This window comes from Papilio polytes, unplaced genomic scaffold (genome assembly GCF_000836215.1).
Source record: "Papilio polytes unplaced genomic scaffold, Ppol_1.0 DF822067.1, whole genome shotgun sequence".
NCBI classification, from domain to species: Eukaryota; Metazoa; Arthropoda; class Insecta; order Lepidoptera; family Papilionidae; genus Papilio; species Papilio polytes.
The window spans coordinates 9,349,795-9,373,294 of record NW_013527137.1 but is presented as its reverse complement, the minus strand read 5'-3'; the positions used below and the strand labels follow the sequence as shown (position 1 = coordinate 9,373,294).

Here is a 23,500-nt window from a genome sequence, read left to right as displayed (position 1 = left end):
TTAAATGAAGCCTGAGAACAAAGACCTTTGCAAATGACTAAAGGTCCCGCTGCTCTTTTATTTGGCCTCGGAAATAGTGAAGGAGGTATATTTGCGAGTTGCCAACTGAAACGGACAGGTAAATCGACAATTAAATGACAATAAATAATATATCGTACGCCTTATTCATAATACAATTTTTATTCCAAACGTAAGCTAGAGTAATAAGTTTGAAAATAATGTTTGAAGTTGGCAAAATTCATGTTCTGGAGAAAATTCTAGAACCCTGTGTTTAACGCGATATATCGAGTGACGTCTCAGGACCGTATTAAACACATCAGAATCTATACGGTCATGTTATTCCAAAGTAATATTGTACTCTACCGTTTTTATACAATTTTCAAAGTAATATATGTAGTAGTAGTAGTAGTAGTAGTAAGACTAGCTTTCGCCCGCGACTCCGTCCGCGTGGAATAAAAAAAGTATGTATTCTTCCAGACTATCCTCTACAACTATGTAAATTTGAGATCTGTTCAGTCGTTTAAGCTACAAACTCTAACAAACATCCATCCATCTGAACTTTCGCATTTATTATATTAGTATGAAGTATGAATTATGATTGTAAAAGTAAAAGTTTATTAGTCTTTTATGTAACAATCCATACCCGATGGATATCGCCTACGTGCAATTTTAAGGCAGATTTTATGGTCGTTACCTAAGAAGTATCATATACGTGGTGCGCTATATTCAGTATGTTGTGGCCACAAAAACCGCGTATCTGAAAATATATGATCATTGTATTTATCTTCAATCTTTCTCTACTTTTGATGTTTAGTCTTCCTGTATATCAATGCTAGCTATACTCATATAATATTAGGAACATACTGAAGCGTTACATTTTTATTAATAGTTACAACAACTTTAGTCTCATTTCCTTCCCACCCTTTTCTCATAAGAATAGGATGATAAGGGAACGTGAATTTGACAGTGGAGGAGACGCATAAGAAGAGGTAATATACTCTTTATGCGACTCCTTCTGTGTCGAATAAGGGTAGGCAACGCATCCTCTATGAGCAGATTCAGGTGGCTGTTCACTCGTTTGCCACCATATAATGTAAAAAAAACGAAGTCTCGGCTTTTAATAAAAGTTTTTGTTGCCTATTAATTAAGTAATAGTTAAAATAACTTTACTGAATTCCAAATGATGTCATTTATTGTCCTATGAGATATAGTAATAAAGTGCATAAACGTGTGACCACATACCATTGTCCAAAAAAGTTTACAAATAACTTTATTGCTAGTTCCCACATTAAAGTGAGGTTAACTATTAACTTTTATACATTGTGTCTCTAACATGCTACAATGCGATTTCAAATATGTTTATTATTCAAACAAAGGCGTATTAAATCAGAAGCCATATTGACGTAACACATCGACTCGAGATTTATAAGAAAAAGATAGAAGAAGTGGACCCTTCCACGTTCAGTATTCAAGCGCCGCGTTACCGTCGTCCTGGATACTCGATAATCGATGTTAACATTATACTAAAAGTTTTAATAATGTTACCAACAAATTTAAAATGTTTTAAAAAGATCTACGCACCGTCCAACCATTTTTGTAGTCCATAACCTTCCCGTTAGGAATAAAATATAAATCAATCTAATCTAGTAGGAGACGAAACCTAGTGAACATTTTAAACTGTTTTAATGATTTTTCTTTACAAAGGATAAGAACATAAAGATGACATAAGAACACAGGTTTTAATGTTAATTGTGGAGCACAAATCGCTTATTTCATGGCCCTACTAGAATGAATCACGACTGCTCAGAGAAAGTGTATCTGGCGACATCCGCAGGGCGGCGCGCACAACGCAGCCGCACCAAATGCAGATGAAATATGCCGAAGTGCACTCAACTTGATCGTATTTGACGAATTTGGTAAGAGGATGTTTTGCAAACGGAAAAAAATATTACGTGTTTTGATTTCTAATATTCCAAAAGAACGTTATTGTTGCAAGTTGCCAAAAATCTGTTGAAAAAGGAACATATCATGTGGTACGTTTACACATAATATATGGCATGGTTTGTTCTAAAGCTCTAAAAGACAATATGTTTTAGTAATTTCCACCTTTTTATATATGCTTGTTTGTTAAGAAATATCTTTTATTTATAACTAAATATTTTATAGTCAAGGCAGTACAGCTCTTGTATGTCTAGTTTTTCTCTTTACTCTCAGGATATGTTTGTCGAAGTTTACTTTGGGTTTGAGTGTGATTTTTTTGATAGACTACATTTTAAATGTAAATTAAAATACAAAACCATTCATTAACCTTGAAATTTGCAAAACGTATCAACTAAAAAAGTAAAATTAGAAATAAAATATCTTAAGCCAAATACGATCAAAGAAGTACAAATACACAGTTGCTATTTAATTTTTACAGGAGCATGGTATTTTTTAAAAATAACGTAGTTTAATTCTCAAATGTTATTACTGGCCGAATATTTGTTTTTTTTTATTATTTGACTGAACGAATTATATAAAAGATTTATCTGTTGCCATTGAATAAATTTGCGTAAAACGAAACACGTAATCCTAGGAATAAACCGCCTTCAAATGATTTGACATCATAGTGATGTCCCTTTACTACAAAATCGATTTATTTAGGAAATATTTAGGATTAATAAAACTGTAAGTTTCAACACCAGTGTATTGTTGTTGTTCCGATTAATCCTATAATATACGCTAATCGGTTACAATACGTTTTGCATGAAAAGAGCAAGTAAAATATTTAACACTTTACAATTTGATCAAATCATAAAAACGTCATACCAGAATTTATATAAAATTTTCGTAAAGCAGTATTTTGTCCTGTAATAAAACTAGTCTATTCAAATTGTAGATTACTACAGAAATCGACAATCCGATACATCGAAACAACAAAACAATTCCTACAACGATGTACATCCCTAGACGACAGTTATGGTTGACATCATTGCTTGGCTTGATTTGATTGTTCAGCTCTGCGCACGGCAGATTTGTCATTCTTAAAGAATTAGATAAAAGTAGAAAATACGTTATTGTGGAACAATTAAGATTTTCTTATTTTAATATATACTGTGTGAAATAGAGTGCGCGTTATCAAGTGTCGTGTCCTCTTGTTAGGCTACGTATGTTCAGTTTAAATCAGTGCTGCAAATAAAAATGAATAATATCGCCAGAACCCCGAAGACATCACCAATAACTGATGATTATGACATCTCAAACACAGTTCTTGGTCTTGGAATTAATGGGAAGGTAAGTTCAATTAAGTGTCTATTATAAAACAACTTTGTCGGTAGTATCACTATAAAAATACTTTTGACATTGTTTACATGAATGACGTAAAGATCAAAATTAGCCTGTACACATTTTTTTATCATATCTCGGTTGACTAGACATCGTAGGTCGACGAGGTGTTTAATTGCTTATGTTTTAATGTCATTTTTGGACGAAAACTGAATATTAATCTTTTAAAAATTTTATTTTGTTAGGTTATGTTTTAGCATCACTAATATTGTGGTATATTAAAATGCAATTTTGAGTACATACATAAATTTTTTAACCAGAAGTAACATTTCATTAATTTATATGAATAGTTATATATATACCCATATGTATTTAAATATTAAAAAAAATGGAATTAAAACTACTTTCATAGATCCTTGTCCTTGGATCTGATGTTTTTACCTCATTTACTATTAGTGTACAAAAAGTTTTTGATACATGGGAATTTTAAAAGCAGTAGACCAAATGTTAAAAAATACTTTAAATAAATACCTGGACTTAGTTTGATGATAAGTGTAGTATTTGTCTCTTTTTATATTACTCTGTTTATTAATATCTATTTGATTTAAAGTTCATAAATTGTAAAAGCACAAAAAAAATTCAAGGAAAACCAAAAGTACTGTCTAGAAAAATTAAAAATAAAGGTTTTACTTATTTTTTAAAATTATTGTTATGAAATAAATACTTCACAGTTACCAGAATTTTCTAAAGTAAAATTTGTAACCTAAATGAATTCTTAACAAACATAACACAAAACATTCGATTTTGTAATATTTTTACAAACCACTGAAATACTGATTTATATTTAAAAGGGTCCTTTGATGTTTCAACAACAGAAAAAATAGTTCTATAAATAAAAAGGGCCTTTCCGGCCGTCGTTAGCATTCCAACTCACTGATCAGTCATTAAAGTTCATTGGCTTACTTAATATTGGTGTGTACTAATGTGCTTATTTTTAGTATTGACATCCCATGCTAGGATTTTTTTTCATATGTAACAACTTTGTATTAGGAGCCAAGTGGCACACAATATGTTAATCTGTAACATGTCTTTTATTCTTATAGTCACTTTTTGGTGTTGTTCTGATAGTTGCTTAGTTAGAATTACATCTGAAGTTATGAATACAGAAGTTAGTTTTTTCATATAATCTATTCTTCTGAACTAATATAATAAAATGAAACACTTCCCTGTTATGAAAGATGTTTGCAATCACAGCTTGTTTTTGAATACTTTGCTTATAGCATTTAAAGGATGAATTGGATAAAATTGTGAGAAAGGGACAAAAGTACAACCCAAAAGCAGGAAAGGAGCAAGTTTTCCATAGTAACTGTATTTGTTAGCCAATGTCAAAGGCAACAGTATTATTTAAGATTGTAATTTCGACATTTGTAAAAGTTTTATGAAATGCAAACAATAACATCATGCGGATGAAGCCTCATGGTAACAACCAATCATTAATAAATACCAACAGAGAATTTAACTACAGTACATCTAACAAAGTAGATAATTTCATAAATTATTTTTTATTTTAACATAAAAGCATGTTCTTGCGCCAGTACATCCTTATGATTGTTTAAGATAACACTGATAAATACTAGAACATTCACAGTTAGTACTGTGTACTCATAAGACCAGTCACATGAACTGAGTCTGCAATTGTTCCAAGCATGAAGTTGACTAATATTTACTGTACTATCATATATATTCATATAATACTTTCTTAATCATTTTTTTTTTCTCTGTGCACAATAGGATGTACAATATCATAGAGTAACTAAACTTTGTTATGTAGATATACTAAAAGATTTACCATAAACTGTGTTTTTATTCTTTTATTGTAACTTTTTAATTGTAACCATCAATTGTCATTTTATTGAGTTGAAATGTTATATTGTTTTAATATTATAAGATGAACATTTGTGCTTTTATCCTGTAAGTAGAAATTTGTTGCCATCAAATTATGTCTTGAATGTTTGTTGGAGATTAAGGTTATACATTTATCACTGTCAAATTATATGGAAATGCGAAGCTTTGTGTACCCACAATGTAATAGATCAATCATATTTGCCCTTTGATAGGGTAGAAATGTGTACATTGGTTTTGAAAAGATTGGTATAAAAATAAACAGCTTTAATTAGCTTTGACATATTTCTGTGTAGGTACATTAAATTAATTGTTGTGTTTATGCTTAATTACAACCGGTTAGTTGACATTATAATATTAATAATCTGCCGGTTTCTCTCCGTTTCACTCCGTCGGCTGTCTGGTCACCCCTGCCGAGGACAGGCTGGTATCATTTATTATTTAATTATGTTTTATTATTATATAAGTATTTTATATTAGTATGTTTATTTTTTTATTTATGTCAAGTCTGCCAGACTGAGACAAAATAACTTTAAAAAGAAAAAAATAATAAAGTCATTTAATCCATTCAGAATTAACATTACTATTATGATATTTACTATCCAGTAAATTTAAAGAATAATATGCTGATTGACACCACCTTAAATAGATTTGAAGGATTATAAAGCCTGCTAATCCTTCAGTTTTAACTAAACAGTTAGGTAATTAAGACTGTACAATTTTCAGTTTTTCTTCACACAATTTAAGTTAAAGTAACAAGTAACAGACAAATAGTAAATTAATTGACGTCAATATATTATGTATTCAACATAAAATTTTTTCTAAGTAACAGATTAACATATAACTATGTAATAAATAATATGGTAATATTTGATAAAATAACCATAAATTATAAAGTCCAATGATGATTCAACGATTTCTGATAACTTCAATTCTTATTGATTACAAATACCAAACGATGTCGAGGTGAAATATTTGGCTCTATGATAAGCTGGGTGGTATAAAAAGAAGTGTTTAGTGAAAAAGTGTTCATTGTACTGCTACCTTTTAAACAAAATCTGGGTCATTTTGTTCCTAGATTTTTAGTAGTAGAATTAAAGCCCTTGATTTCATTATAGTAATAATCTCTTACCTTCACTTCACAAGTACTGAATATGCATTCTCCGAGGTCATTGACCTATTCACACAACAGCTGATTGTATTGAGAAATTCTACTACTCTCAATACTGTTTAGCGTAGGTTACCACTGTAGAGAAACATGCTACATATTTCGTTTTAGTATTGAAAATTTAGAAGAAAATATTCTTGTGTTGTTTTTAATATGTTTTGGTAGTGGAATTTTTTGGCCGAAGAATCTAATGAAAATACCATACGAATTGAATTATCATGGACTTGTTAAGATTAAAAAGCGACTGCTATATTTCATATAGTAAATGTAACTCTAATGTTGAATCGCAAATCGGCCTCGGGGAATATCAGATAACGGTGCCCATCACATCGATTGCTGAGTCCGTACACTTACGTAGTTATTACTCATGGCGTTCCGATAAGCTTTTTATAAGTACCGCTAGCGGATTTAAACTGTAATCCGCTATGGCAACTTTCGAGTACTTTTTTTATTTTTTTTCTTAATGTAAACGACCTTTGTGCCAACTACTCGCTTGGGCTTTTTTATTACCTTATAAATACCGGGATATATCTTGTAAAATAGATTTATCATACATCGAATATTTGACATAATATCAGAAATTTGACGTGATTCTAGTTACTCAATTTACTTTTTCAATAAAAATGAAGCATTTTTTTAAAACCTCGTTATGTTGGGCTGTGCATTATAAATACATAAGTAGTAGGCGTCAATGACCTTATACTACAGCTGATTGTCTCACACCCTGATAACGGCCATCTTTAAATTACCATCTTGTGTACAAAATATCAAGCGCTAAGTTTCCCTCTCAACCACTATACTTTGAGGTGTATTGGAATTTTCAGAGTTACTTGTACCTATTTGTAAACGATTTTATTTAATAAGATCAATTCAAGTGATTTTTGTTCACGTCTTTTTGATCACATTTTAAATCTTTGTAAATTCAAGATGGCGGCCACGAAAAGGTTCTTTGTATTGCTTTTGATATATCATACTTCATACTGATATTATAAATGCGAAAGTTTTGATAGATGGATGTTTTTTAGAGTTTGTAGCCTAAACGGCTGAACGGTTTACGATGAAATTTGGTAAAGATGTAGAGGATAGTTTAAAAGAACACATAGGCCACTCACTTTTGTTTTTTTTTTGTTTACACGCGGACGGAATGCAGACAAATGCTAATTTTTAATCATTTAAGTATAGTTTATTACACTGATTAGTTTGAATCGGAAAAGGTTTAAGGGTTATTATGCAATCGATTACCTAAATATTCTTAAAGATAATGTGGATAGGATAAATGAATAAAATATGACGTAATCAAATGCTAAATAAACAATGCGGAAGTAATGGAATACTCATACTTGACTCAATACTGAATTTAATAATTATCTTAACTCGTGGCGTTTGAATGATAATACGACTGCTCGGTAACTGTTTATCACATGATTAACGCATGCGATATCCGTTTCGAACGCTTTCAAGATACGACCTTTTGAAACTGCATCGTGCCTTGATTATTTTTGTATATTACTGGAATTCCGTAATTTTACAAATGATCCATACTGACATTTGCTTTTTTATCGTTTAAATTAAAAAGTAAAAAAATTAAGTTTAAGTAAAAAATTTAAATCACTAACAAACATCCATCCATCCATCCATAAATCTAAACTTTCGCATTTATTATATTAGTATGATTTGTATGATGTATGATAATGTGCTTATTTTCAAATAATTCAGAATTGTAGCTCACATTTTGTTTGTCGTGTACATACAGACATGAGAAGAAAATTGTTATATGCATTTAACCGTTTTAAATACCGGAAATAATGTTTGTACAGTAACAAGTCAGGGGAATCGCATTGTTTCCGTGGGAAATGTTCATGATTGTTATCAGATATTTGATTATGAATGGATCAGACAATTATAATGACTCACGCTTTGTATGACCCAATGTTTTAAAAGGTGTTTGTGTTTGAGTACGATATACAGGACGTTCAACTCATGGTAAAATGCGTAAGCAAGTTTTGTTTATTTATACAGTTATAATATTGTATTCATGTTTTATAAATTCTAAATGCCGAGGATTAATGTGCAAGAACACACGTGTAGAATTATTTATCTAAGTTATTAGTATAAGATTTCATTTAAATCAGTGGTCGGCAAACTTATTAGCCAAAGAGCCAGATGTAAAGGTTATAATTACTTTACTAAACTTCTATACTAAATTACACCAAATAAGTAGTACACTAAACAATACACAACTTCAATCATGAATAAATATTTATGAATGTAAATAATGTGTTCGCATTTCTTTGAAAAGTATGAATGAATTAGAGTACTTATGGAGCACAAGAGCCACATGCGGCTGTGAAACCATTGGTTTAAATTATAGTAAACACCATCGCGTTCTTTGACATAAACGTACTATAATCATGAATAAATACCAGTAGAATAACCAAGTGCATTACAACGAACCCTGACAGACTCGTCAACTATTTACCTTGCTTTCAACTTTCATTGAATAATCATTAGAACTGTAACTTTACCTTATATGGCAGGGCAATAACGATTTACGCAAATTATGTAAAAAAAATTATCCAGACATGCTGAATTCCGACCTGAAGATTTAGAACTACAGAATGAGAAATAAAACCATGTAATTCATCTTCAATTGCGACCTTCTTCCTAATTATTTTTTTAATAAACCTTCTACGTTGACCTTAATAAGCGGATGCTATATGTACGGACGTTAAAAACCTTGAGGTTTTCTTTTATTTTATGAACACCCCTCTATCGATCCAACAACCGTTGCAGGAGCAAAGAAAAATGCCAAGGACTTCATTACGCAAATAGACTTAAAACGCAAAGAAGCCTTGTTTTATTTTTCAACCTCCCGAGGGAAAATTTCACCCTATACTCTGGGTTTTTTAATTTAAAACAACGTCATAATCAAATTTCAATTATCTAACCTTGGGTTTCTGAAGACTTCATTTATTTTATTAAGTTAAGTTGGCTTAATTTTTAATGAATTAAAAGTCATGTTAATTAGTTAGGAAACATTTCATGATTTTTTTTAATTCTTTGTTTCCAAAAAAATACAATTTCATTACACATTCCCGCCAAACCACTTACGTGATTTGTAGGCGTCGCATCTTTTAAACATTTGTACAGAATAGCATGCAAAGTTACAGTAAAATAAAAAAAAATAGAAACTTAACTATTATTAAAAGATCTCTGAAAATTTATCTTAATTACAATAATAACAAATTTCTTAGTTTCCTCTTCAAGGAGGTTCTGCTGATTATCGAACTAAAAATACTAACGAATCGTTAAAAGTGTTTAGGAAACCGGGCATTAGTTACATACATTGATAATACCTATCTAAGACGTGCTATTCAATTCAAATAGGTTACAATACTTAATAGAGCGAGACATAAATACATACATTATCTTCTGATATATCGCTTTATGTGTTAGACCCAATCAAATAGACAATCAGATCTTCAAACATATTCATATTGAAATATTCATCCTATAATCGAATTGCTGTAACCAGATGTTAATAAGACACAAAGGACCGGCTGATATAGACTCAGATATCTTAAAAATTACGTCACTGTCTGATAAGGGAACAAAATCCGATATTTCAATCAGATATTTTACACGTTGGATTGTAATCAGACAATTTACAATTTGGTAGGACAAACGCTTAGTAACTATCAACCAATTGCCCCTTATTATATTAATACAGTTTCCCCGAGTATTAGTTCAAAAGATAATTTTTGTATACTAAGATTATGTCTAAAGGTGCGCTTCTATTGTTCCGGAACACAACGCAAGACTATTGAAATAGATGAGATATTTTTACAACTACAAATACTTTTTGTTACGCTCCAGTAAACAAAATTAGTCAAGAGTCTCTAAATGCAACAAACGATATAAAAATGTTGATTTTCATTGGAATATTCCGATTATGAAATAAAAGTGAATACAACCTCTCTATAGTACTAATGTTAACAATTAATTTTATCACATACTAGCTGTTACCGTGCGACTTCATCCGTATTTTATTATTATTATATTGTTTACATTTGTCATATTATCAATTACAAATGTCAAAATGACATGACATGATGACAACCTTGATTCCTTGATGTCGGCAGCAACTTATGGTCTCTCTTCCACATTAGAGTTTTTATCCAAAATATTTACCCCCTAAGTTTAATGGTGTTAAAATGTATAGCCTAAAGCGTGACGCAAGTGTAAGGCTTTTTATTAAAAAAGTGAATTATTCAAAAATATGCTGTAATTGCTTACATCTTAGGTAACGAAGAAGTGTGTTTACGCTTTATTATATTATAATATAATAGTATAGATTTCAAATTTCATATTATCTGTGTACTTATAGCCATAGTTATATTGTTAAACCTTCGAAAATATATGATTTAAATATTTTGCACCGGTTTTCCCCGGACTGACCTAGTTACCAAATGTGCGGGCGGATCTTCGCCTTGTAAGATACTATATAAATGAGTTTAAATCGTCGTAATTTATCCTTATTACAAGGCTAGTGATGCTAAAATAGTCAAAATTTTATGTACTTTATATACTCGTACGTGGCTTTTACTGTCATCCATCTAGTTTTATTTGAAGAAATTAGAATCAAAACCATGTCTTACTTAAACCGTTATATATAAAGGGAAAACATATTATGTCCCAGTACTCCTTGGCACTTGATACCAAAGCGATAATGACATTACGTCACGACACAGTGGCGCCTCACTTATGACTTTGTACACGATAGTATTTTACTATACTATACACAACAGACTTGCAAACTACGGGCGATCGATTTTTATCTATAGAGGTTTAAGTACTAATGTTTTTTTAAAGATTAGGCCTAGATTAGATATAGATTTTTTTATATGTTAATACATAATCATGTACTAAAAAAATAAAAGGTTTTTGTGATGAACAAAAATTAGTGAAGTATTTATTTCTCAATATTTTAATAAATCTTAGCTACGTTATCAGCGGATTTTCCTATCTTTATCACCTTAATCGTCACAAGTGCGTCATGATCGCGTCATGACGGAGTAAGGCTGACGCAATCGCAAGCCGCCGCTGTGACGCTCAAGGTTGTCAATTCTTACGAATGGATGCGCTATCTAGACTATTATAATAAACCATAAACATACTTCTTTGTTGCCTCAGATTTCAGCAATTACAGCATATTTTGAATAATATTTTTCTAATAAAAAGCCCTACACCTGCGTCACGCTTTAGGCTATATATTTTAACGCCATTAAACTTAGGGGGTAAATGTTTTGGATAAAAACCCTAATGTGGGAAAGAGACTATAAACTACAAGGTGCCAAAATCAAGGAAACAAGATTGTCATGGTTTGTCATCATGTCATGTAATTCTGACATTTGCAATTAAAAATTTGACAAATGTAAACAATAAAATATTTTGATATTTTCATGCGGATGAAGCCGTAGGGGAATAGCTAGTATGACTATAAAATCAATGTTTCCTTGGAAGACAAATATCTCGTATATCTAACCCTTTTTTTAATACCACTAGCTATTGCTAGACTAAGACTTTACCGGCGTAAAATTTTAAAAAAATAGTTAAAACACAGCCTATGTCACTCTGTGATGATATAGCTTTTTAATGATGAAAGAATTTTTGAAATATCCACTAGTTTTAGAGTTATTCCAAGACATACAAATATACAAAAAAACAAATCTTATCTCTTATAATATTAGTAATACTACAAAAAAAAACTTCTACGGTGCATTGTCTTAGAGATGACTCGATTCACATTAAGCAAAAAGTCTATAGCTATTAAGCGAAAACTGATTTCATTGTTTTAAAAGTTACATAAAAGTTTACATCTTATATCTTTTTTCACAATGACATAATTTTATGTGATTTATTAACGCAACTACGAATAAAACGTCTTTTCGAATTAATCGGTTTAAAGGTTGAGTTCATCGGAAATTTCAAAATTAAAAACAATAAAACACCTTCAATGAAAATCTCATTTTCTTTAGTATTCCTTATTTCCTTATCATCTACGCAGAACTAATTTTAAATAGTTTCCGGTTATCGCTGTATAAACAGCTTCACTACGTCTTTACAAAGTCTAACAGGAAAAGTAACCGTAAGTTTCCATTGCTGGATAAAGATGATGTCTTTCAGATGTCTGACAGGTTTCAGTTCTTCAGAAGGATTAGAGAACTGTCAATATTTTTGTACAGTCGAAGAATATAACCGTGTTCTACGTTTGAGAGTTGAGATGATTAAATAAGCAGATTTTGTGTACAAAAAATGGCCGGCCAATACTTCGCGGTTAATTACTTAGAAAATATAATATAATACCGTGAGTTTCCGCAATTGTACATAAATTTTGGCTATTAACACCCACGTTAACATTGGACGGTTTCTATTAGCAATAAAACTGACCCTCATGTTTGTCTGTGATTCCCGCAACTGAGATGAAATAAACACGTGACGCATAATGCAGATAAACTTAAAATTAATCGTTTTATTTGTATGGGAAAATACGTTTTGTATCTTATTGTCACATTAGTTTATATTTACTTAATAATGAGAAAAATATTATTTGTTTTGGATGAATTGAAGGAGTTTTAAAAATCCTATGGTTAATAAAACTCTCCCGATCTAAAAATCTGTTTTTATGAAGTATTCGATTTTTGTTAACCTATTAATATTTCATTTAACCATTCCAGATAAGCTTTTGCTAGGATATGGTTCCCGACACTAAACGAATGCTGGGATTCAAACCCTCGACCGCAAGATCTGTAGCCCGTATTCCAAACCATTAGGCTATTGAAGGCTATTGAACCATTAGGCATTGTGCTCACTTGTTTCGTATATTTTAATTTTTTACATTACTCTATTTTTCTTTATTTATAATCGTGTACCTATTGTAGCGAAATACAAACCGTAGGAGTTTGCTAGTAAGGAAAAGCAGTTTTCTACATAATGTTTTGCATGATTTCACTGTATGTCGTAAAAATATTCAGAGAATTTCGATTTCTAATTATAACAAATACAAGGTCGACCGACGTATAAATATTAGTTTAAAAATAAACGAACTCTTGGAAGTAAATCGTGAAAATGCAAACATACGATTAGGTTGTTTTAAAAAATTCGTCATGCGCATATTTTGATGACTTGCTTTTGGTTGAATCACGTTTTCGAAGTAATTAGGAATGCTAAATGGGTCTCATTAGACCAGTTAACTACACGAATTCTAAAAACGAATAAATTTCCCATTTAATTGTCCAGCAGTTTGAATGTAAGATCTCCAATCCTCCAATGAAGTTGGAAAATTTGTTACAAAATTGACGTTAATTTTTAGCGACATCATTGATGATATTCTTAATTAATATACACGCTTGAACAGAAAAGCTACTTTAAAGCAACATACGTAAAAATTCCCAATAAATTACTCCTTCCTCTACTCATACGCTTCAATATTGTTCAATATGCCAAATAATAAGCAACAAAAATCACGAATAATTAATCTCATAAACGTAAATATCGTGCAAGGCCGTCGTAAGACCTCTAAATACACCGCACAATTAACCCAATAAATACGGACTCCGGTAAATTTACCGCGGATTAACGAGTCGTGGCAACGTTATCGCATTTCCTACATTTACTAGACCAATAAAACTAGCGTATTGTGTACACCGTGAGTTTCCACTGTCGTAATACATTTTTATATATTTTTTATTTTTTTTTATATTATGTTTTCACCTTTGACTAAACTATCGCGAAATTGTTAAGTCGCGCTTTGATTCCTATAAGCTTATATCGAGGTGCGCACACTACTAAATTTTTAGTTGTGCAACTAAACAGTTGAATTAGCTGCGAAACAATTGACAATCCCACAACAGTTGTGCGATATTTTAGTCAAGGACGCCTGCTTTGAGAGTTATTCAGAGTTAATTACACACGTTAAGTCTGAAACTAAATAAGATAATTTAATCACTAATTTACATTTAATATTAATTAATATTTTAAGAGAATAAAAGAACTGTGCTTGTATGTAAAAAATGTAACTCTTCAATGATTTTGTTATTTAGCGAATGTATGGTTGTTTTTTTGTTATAGGTGGTCGAGTGTAAAGAGAAAAGAACCGGTGCTAAACGTGCACTGAAGGTTTTACACGACAGCGCGAAAGCAAGACGCGAAGTCGAGCTGCATTGGAGAGCGAGTGGCTGTATACACATCGTTGAGGTTTGTGCCGACAGCAATTTAGTAAAAAAAATTATAAGAAATGCGAGGTATAAATTAACATTTAGAAAATGTACAAACGACATTTGACAGATGCATATTTGCATCTTGAATTATTTTTGTAGACACAAATTTAGAAGCTACGTTCACATTTATGAAGCGGGTATAGTGAGTTACACTTATTTGGTCCAGTTTGCGAGGTTAACAATCGGTTCGATTCAGAAAATGTGTGAAGCATCAAACAAGGGACCCATGTCTAGTTTCATTTACAATGAGCCTATGCTATTTTCGGAATTGGGGCAGTCCTTTTTTAAGTTATTTAGTACATACAAAAATACAAATCTTTTGTTTATAATATTAGTATAGATAAGTGGATAATAAAAGGTTTCTCCAGTACGCACTAGACCTATATCAATGCGGTGAACAATTATTGCGCAATAAATTACATGTTGTGTAATATTGTAAACAGGTGATAATTGTAAACATTGTATCGTATGGGTAAAGATGTTGACACACTGAGAGGATTTGTAATATTTACTCTTAACAAGATAAAGGTGAGGCTACACTGTTGTATGTGACCATTGAACAATTAGTGTAACATTAAATATATATTAAATGATAGGTTAGTTTTGTAAAGTGATCGCTAAAGTGTAATTTATTATTGATACTGGTCTTAACCACGAATATTGTTTTAAAACTGTCGTATTTAGTTCACTATTTATCAGTACTTATTTTAAGAACAAAGATATTTTACACAGTGTCTTCATTATTTTGAACCGATATAAGACATATTGTGAAATACTATATACCTTTATTGCGCTGATCATGCGGGCTTACTCAATGCTTATGATAAGAATCTATCGATATCTTGCATACATATAATAAAATAGAAGTGTCTGTTTGTAATATCAAAAGAAAAATTCCAGATTTCGGGAAGATTTATTTGCGTTGCTGATAGCAAAATTCGCATTAAAAAATATTTTGTCTGTCTGTCTGTCTGTCCGCAAGCCACGTTTGTTCCGGGCAATCTCCGAATTGGCTTGGCCGATTATGACCGGACTTTCACTGAAGGGTAGCTGACACAGACGGGCATATTATCGGCTACATTTTTTTTAATACCTCCCTGTCAAAACTACTACGACCGCTATCTCTGGAACGGGTGGCCCGATTTGGACGGGACGTTTCAACATTACATTCACAAATGTCATCTTATTGACTTTTTCTCTATCGATGTAACTTAATGGTGATAAAAGAAAGACTAAAAATAGAAATAGACTAAAATATGAAGTGTAGATCACTATTTATATTATTACAAGTTTGCGCCCGCAACTCCATTCGCGTAAAATAAAAAAAAAAGTAATTAGCCTATGTGTTCTTCCAAACTATCCTCTACATCTATGGCAAATTTCATTGGAATTACTCCAGCCCGCCCTAAACGTCTGTCCCTCAAGAATAAGATAATTGTAATTATTTACTTATACTTGTTAAAAAACTTGTCCGGGTAACTAATTTCGAGAAACTAAACGCTGTATCTACAGGATGTTGACTGTATCAAATGTACAGCACTAAGGCAATAAACAATCGTCGCGACTCGAAACAAATACTGATTTACGTATCCGACATTTACGACAGTATTAACCACTCAATACTAAATTCCAATGTTCGCGTAAAATCTATAAAAAGAGAACAATAGGGCACATTTTCCTTATCAATAAATTCGCTGGGATCGATCCAGAAGTAGAATTATTAAAATTTATATTAGAATTATTAAATTGTGTTTGTAGTTTGTAACACAACATAATATAAAAGTTATAAATTAAATTTTAAAATTAGGTAAAGTACAGTCATGCCCCCAAGGCGAACAGTATTTCTTAACTGAGACGAAAATGAATTAAAAATAAACTTTGGTTTTAGGGCGGGAATACATATTATAGTAAAACGGTATAGCATGCCCATAGCTTTCACATGGTGACAACATGCCAGTAAGCATTCATATATACCTGTAGGAGACTCATGTAAGCTTGCGTGATAGTGTACCAACTACACATGTGTATTCCTGCCTTTATATTATGCACTGCTTTTCCTATAGCCTTGGTCATTCATGACAATATAATTTGTTTTAAAAAATATTATAAAGAGGAAAGATTAGTATTTGTATGTATTGAAATAACTCAAAAAATACTAGGCCAATTTCATAAATTCTTTCACCATTAAAAAGCTACGTTATCGGTGAATAACATGGTCTAAACGTTTTTATTATTTTTTTAATGTCGCGCGGACGATGTCGCTAGCAATAATTAATAAAAGCTTTTAAAATACATGATTATTTAAAAAGGAGCATACTGTACGATTTTTAAAAGACACCTTTGTGTTGACAGGAAGTGACATCATTTACGTAGAAAGACTAATTGTTAACTCTTCCGTGCTACAAAGAAACCGCGATACGGAATACCGCCTCTAATCATGAATTAGTATGTAAATCATACAACTTATTACGTAAACTTAAGAACTCTTAGATCGTTTATTCTTGGATAAAGATGTTTTAGATAGAGCGAAGTGGAGATTGACAAAGAAAGCTGTCCTACTGACATATGGAATACAGGCTATGCAGAGAGAGGGGACAGAGTGAGAGAGATAGGTCATTCATTAATTAATAAAATAATCAAAAACAAGCCGCACAACACAAGGGCTGTCTGTTAGTTCTGTCAGAAGATATGTCAATCATAAATTCGTTACACTTTTGGACACTGTGTCAGTGAACGTTTCGGTCTATATCTCTAAAACACTAAAAGCTACATCTTTATCTATGATATCTATACTAATGTTATAAAAAGATTTGTATTTTTGTATGTCTTAAAATAACTCCAAAACTGAACTTGAAAATTCTTTCACCGTTAGAAAGGTTATTTATCTGTAAGTAATATAGGCTATATTTTTATTTTCACGCGGACAAAGTCGCAAGCAACAGCTAGTTTAATAACATCTTTAGTTGTAAGGTAAAGCTCTTCTCCGGTAAATCTATATTAAAATGAGCCAGACATTAAACCGGTTTGAATTCGCGAGACGTGACGCATCGTTTTTATTGCATTGGTGGACCTTGATACTACAGCATAGTTTATTTGTATCTAGCTGTTGCGTGCGACCTCGTCCGCGTGTAATTAAAAAATAAAAATCAAATATAGCTTATGTTACCCTCTGATAACATAGCTTTTTAATACTGAAAGAATTTTTGATATCGGCCCCGTAGTTTTTGAGTTTTTCCAATACATACAAAAATACAAATCTTTCCTCTTTATAATAATAGTATAGACATATATGCTGTTGGTTCTATAGTTTGAATTCTTGTAGACTAGTTACGTACTGTGACTTTGCATTTATTGGAGGTAAAAAATGTTAAAAAATCGTCTTTATTTATTTTTAATATCTTGTTTTATTTGGGTTTCAGATAATAGATGTATATGACAATACCTACGCTGGGAAGAGATGTCTGCTTGTTGTGATGGAGTGTATGGATGGCGGGGAGCTGTTCCAGAGGATCCAGGATAATAGAGAGGGAGCCTTTACAGAAAGACAAGCTGCTGAGGTTTGTTAGACTTATCACAATATTAATAGTAGTGCAAGTTTGTTCGTAAAGCCATTTAATGTTTTATTACATTAGTGAAGGGCATAAGTGATACTAAATTTAACGACTAATATAGTACCTTTGAGAGAAAGTGAAAAATATTTTGTTCGGTGTGTCTTGTCTATATATTACAAGCTTTCGCCGGCGACTTCGGTCGCGTGCAATCAAAAAAAAAACGCAAGTAGCCTATGTTCTAGACTATGCTTTACATCTATTAAAAATTTAATCAAGATCCGTTTGGACGTTTAGGCTATTCTAACAAACATCCATCCAGCAAAATTTAGCATTTATATCAATGTTTTTGTAAGGTACGTGTAAGGAAGAAGTGTCTGTCGCCAATGAACTGCTGTACAGTTAGGCGACTTGTCTTTTATAAGTCAATGTAAATTTTTCTCTTGTGTCAATACATTATAAAAAAATAGGATAACCGTGTTTCTTACCTTTGTTTTGAATTATAAAATAAAAAAATCGTAAGTGATACTAGAGTTCAAACAAACCTTTTCGTTTCGTTTCGTTTAAATAAATAATTTATTTCAATCCTTACTTCCTCAGATAATGCACTCGATATGTGTTGCCGTTCGTCACCTACATGACTCGGATATCGCTCACAGAGACATCAAACCTGAGAATCTGCTCTACACCAGTATGGAGCCTAATGCGATATTAAAATTAACCGACTTTGGCTTCGCTAAGGAGACCCTTTCACAGGCGGATACTCTACAAACACCCTGTTATACGCCGTATTACGTCGCTCCAGAGGTATGGTATACCAAGATTCAAAGTTTATCGCTACTGGTTAGCATTTAAATCTATAGTAACATTAAGATCGTCGGTGGCTCAGAGGTTTAAACACTTTACTTGTAATATACATCTGCAGGTCTTGGGTTCGAATCCTGCCGTGTACCATTGTGATTTTTGATTTTTCGAATTTTAATATGTACATAATTTACCCGACGTTCTTACGGTGAAGGAAAATATCGTGTTGCAACCTGCACATATCGGCGAAGAAATTCAAAGATATGTGTGAAGTCAACCAACCCGCACTGGGCCAGCGTGGTTGACTATGGCCTAGTCACCCCTTATTAGGGTAGGCTCGGAGCCACTCGGTGGGGACGTATAGTAAGCTGGTGATGATGATGATGAATGTCATAAAGAGGAAAGGCTTGTATTTTTGTATGTACTAGCTTTCACCCGCGTCTCCATCCGCGCGGAATTAAAAAAAAAAATCCAAGTCTATGTGCTCTTTCAGACTATCCTCTACATCTTTCCTCTATTTCATCGAAATCCTTTCAACCGTTTAGGTAACCGTATAAACTCTAACAAACATCCATCCATCTAAACTTTTGCATTTATATCAGTATGATTGAAATAACTCAAAAACTACTGGGCAAATTAAAAAAATACACCGTTAGAAAGGTAATTTATCTGTGAGTAAAATAGTGATGTGTTGTATTTTGTTCTAGGTCTTAGGTCCAGAAAAATATGACAAGTCCTGTGATATCTGGTCTCTAGGCGTTGTCATGTACATCTTGTTGTGCGGCTTCCCGCCGTTCTACTCTAACCACGGCCTCGCTATATCACCGGGGATGAAAAAGGTAACGATAAAGGCAAATACTAGCTGTTACCCGCGGCTTTATCCGCATGAAATTATAAAAATGAAATCATTTTTTTAATTTAAAAAAGTTATCTATCACATTCCCGCGTGCATCTACTTTCTACCAGCTATCTTCCAGTCAATGTCTCGTTCAAATCTGTCCATCCGTTCCAGAGATAGCGGTCCGGTCACCGTTTTGATACCGCGGAATTAAAAATGTAGCCTATAACATGCCTGCCTATGTCAGCTACCTTCCAGTGAAAGTCCCGTCGAAATCGGCCCAGCCATTTCGGAGATTACCCGGAACATACGCGGCTTGCGGACAAACAGACAGACAAAAAAAAATTAAATGCGCTTTTCGTTATCATTTACCCAAATACATCATCTTCCCGAAATCTGGAATTTTCCTTTGATATTACAGACGCTATAATTTTTTTGTATAGAAGTATTATAAAAATGTGAAATTTATATGTATATTCCAGCGAATCCGTCTCGGCCAGTACGACTTCCCAGAACCGGAGTGGTCCAATGTGTCCGCGGAAGCCAAGAATCTGATCCGCGGCATGCTGTCTGTGGACCCCGCCAAACGACTCACCATACACCAGGTCAACTGTACTATCTGTACTAATTGTACTATACTAACTGTTCAAGTACGGTACATCCCTTAGAAATTATATAAACTTTTTTTTTTTTAATTTGGGATTTTTTTTTGCAAATGTCAATTCAAATGCACAAATCAACAAAGATATTGGCTAACAATTATCGTTACCATAACCATTTTTCTTCTTTGAAGTCAATTTATAGTTTTAATGCATTCCCTATATAACTGAGACCTTTCAGAGAAAGTACCGGTAAGTAATATTCAATGTGCCTCGTATTAAAATATAGACGAAACGTTGACTTCGAACGAAAAGAACGTTATGTTCTTTTCCTTGAGATAAATAAGTTAGCGACAAAGCTCCATGCAAAAAAATGGTTTTTGTATAATAAAATAATATCGTAACTTGTATATACTAGCTGTTGCTTATTCGTCGGGTGTAATTTAAAAAAATAATAATAAAACATAGCCTATGTTACTCATTGACAACGTTCCTTTTTAATTGTGAAAGAATTTATGAATTGTTATTTCAATACATACAAAAATTATAACATGAGTATAGATAAAGATTTGTATTTTTGTATATATGGAAATAACTCAAAAACTACTGGATGGATTTCAAAGCTATGTTATCAGTGAGTAACAGGCTATATTTTTTATTTTATTTTTTACAGTGGTAGAGCCCGCTTTAACATCTTCGCACTGCAGGGCCGGCTCGCCCGGTGTAATACCACGACCACACAGAAAACAGGCGTGAAGTGGAAGCAATTCCGCTTTTCGTCTTATGAGTGTGGTGCCGGAGGCCTAATTTTAGTTCCTTTCCCTATTCTCAATAGGAAAGAATGGGAAGGAATAGTGGATTTGACGGGGGAGGAGACGCATAGGAAGGTAAAATGTCCTGTTTATGTGCGTCTCCTCCTCCGTCAATTAAGGGTAGGCAACGCATCTGCGGATGTTTATGGGCAGCGGCCGCTTTCCATTTCGGTGGGTTGAGGTGGCCGCTTGCTCGTTTGCCACTTTATATTAGCTACTTTATACTAGCTGTTCGCGTGTGGCTTCATCCGCATGAAATTATAAAAACTTTATTTCATTGTTTACATTTGTCAAATTCTCAATTGCAAATGTCAAAATGACATGACATAATGACAAAGCAATAAACCTTGCTTCCTTGATGTTGGCAGCAACTTATGGTCTCTTTCCCACATTAGGGTTTTTGTCCAAAATATTTACCCCCTTAGGTTAAGTTTCATGGCGGCATATTTCAAATATATAGCCTATAGCGTGACGTAAGTGTAGGGCATTTTATTAAAAAAAGAATTATAAAAAATATGCTGTAATTGCTGACATCTTAAGCAACAAAGAAGTGTGTGTTTACGCTTTATTATAATAGTATATATAAAAAAAAAATTGACTCGGCCGAAGTCAACAGCAATATAAGATTGTATATGTGCAGGTGATGTCAAGTCCGTGGGTGCGGCAGTTCGCGCAGGTGCCGCAGACGCCGCTGTACACGCACGCGCTGCTGCGCGACGCGGGCGAGGCGTGGGCCGACGTGCAGGACGAGATGACGCGCTCGCTCGCCACCATGCGCGTCGACTACGACCAGGTCACAAGAAACACTCGTATTATGATTGAAAGGACAATTTAAATTATAACATTGTTACTAAATCAAATCATCAAAAAATTTATTATTGTTATAAATGTGAAAGTTTAGATGGATGGACGTTTGTTACAGTTTGTAGCCTTAACGACACAACAGATCTCGATGAAATTTGGAATAGACGTAGTAGATAGTCTAAAAGAAGACATAGGCCACACTCTTTTGTTTTAAGTCCACGCGGACGGAGTCGCGAGCGAAAGCTAGTTTATTTCATATATCAATGATCAGAAAAGTGTTATTGTGAACTCAAACTCATATTAGTATGATATTTACATAATTTCTATTAATAATTGAAACTCACAATTTATATTACTCGAAATAAACTTGAGAAGTGCTTTTGTAAATCAGAGATGATACAATTGTTAATATAATATTTCTAGCTGTTGCTCGCGGCTTCGTCCGCGTGAAATTTAAAAAATACAGACTTTGTTTCTTAGCGATAACGTAGCTTTTTGTCTAAAAAATATTTGAAATCCGCCCTGTAGTTTTTAAGTAATTTCAATACATACAAAAATACAAATCGTTCCCCTTTTTTTGATTTGCTCAGATATCCGCAACTTTTTTTGAAAATTTTCAGGTACAAATTAAAGCTTTGGAACAGAGTAACAACTCCCTACTAAATAAGAGAAGAAACAAAGTGGGTGCCTGAGATTCTCTCGAGGGAGGGACATGAGGCCCCCCCTACCTCCGACTGACGTCATCACATCACAATGACTTAAGTAAATTAATTTTACAAATTTCTTTTTTGTCAAATTTGCTATGACTTTTTTTTGTATGAATTTATTTTGCAGTTTAAAACACATTTGATTGAAGATTGAAGACAGTTTTAGTATATTTATTTAGTGCATATGTATTTTTATTATTTAGTTTATCTATGAAAAATATGCTATCTCTCAATGTTTTATATTTGTATCCAGATATCAAGAACCAAGTTTGTACAAAAATGTCTTTTGAAGTAAGTTTTTTAGTTGCATCACATCACTAGTCTTCCTTTTACATTAAGTTGCATTTACATACAAATATATAATTGTAGAAGTAAATATGAAATCTTCACATGCTATGCCACTTATAAAAGGTAAAAAATGTTCCCTTTGGTTGATGAAAAATAGTAAATAATTTTTTTTTTAGATTAAGTACGTTCGATTAAGAACACTGACTTTTTTTTGGAAAATTTCGCTTTTTTTATATGATTTTTTTAATAATTTTTATTACCTCGGTCTTTGTATTAATTTAGTAAAGGAATCTCTCAACGTTATTTTTTTTCCTGTAATGAATTTGAACATTTTGTAATTAAAAGTAATTTCTGTATAATTTTAGGCAATGTAAGGTATGTGCCAAATCTAGTTTTAAAACATGAATATCTAAATATATCCCAGATAAGTTTATAAATAATGTAAAAAAAAAACACGAAATTACAAAGATGGCGGCCATTGTTCAAT

The 23,500-nt window shown here is 32.5% G+C and overlaps 1 protein-coding gene across 1 annotated transcript; it reads left to right on the top strand.

Annotated features, from left to right (window-relative positions):
- Positions 1-2,955: 2,955 nt before the first annotated feature.
- On the top strand, positions 2,956-22,854 carry LOC106106959 (MAP kinase-activated protein kinase 2). Its single transcript, XM_013287618.1, has 8 exons — positions 2,956-3,273; positions 14,465-14,590; positions 18,033-18,170; positions 18,762-18,968; positions 19,673-19,804; positions 20,286-20,408; positions 21,855-22,007; positions 22,639-22,854. Exons 1-8 carry the CDS (start codon positions 3,181-3,183, stop codon positions 22,708-22,710), a joined length of 1,044 nt encoding a protein of 347 aa, XP_013143072.1. The 5' UTR covers positions 2,956-3,180; the 3' UTR covers positions 22,711-22,854.
- Positions 22,855-23,500: the final 646 nt, after the last annotated feature.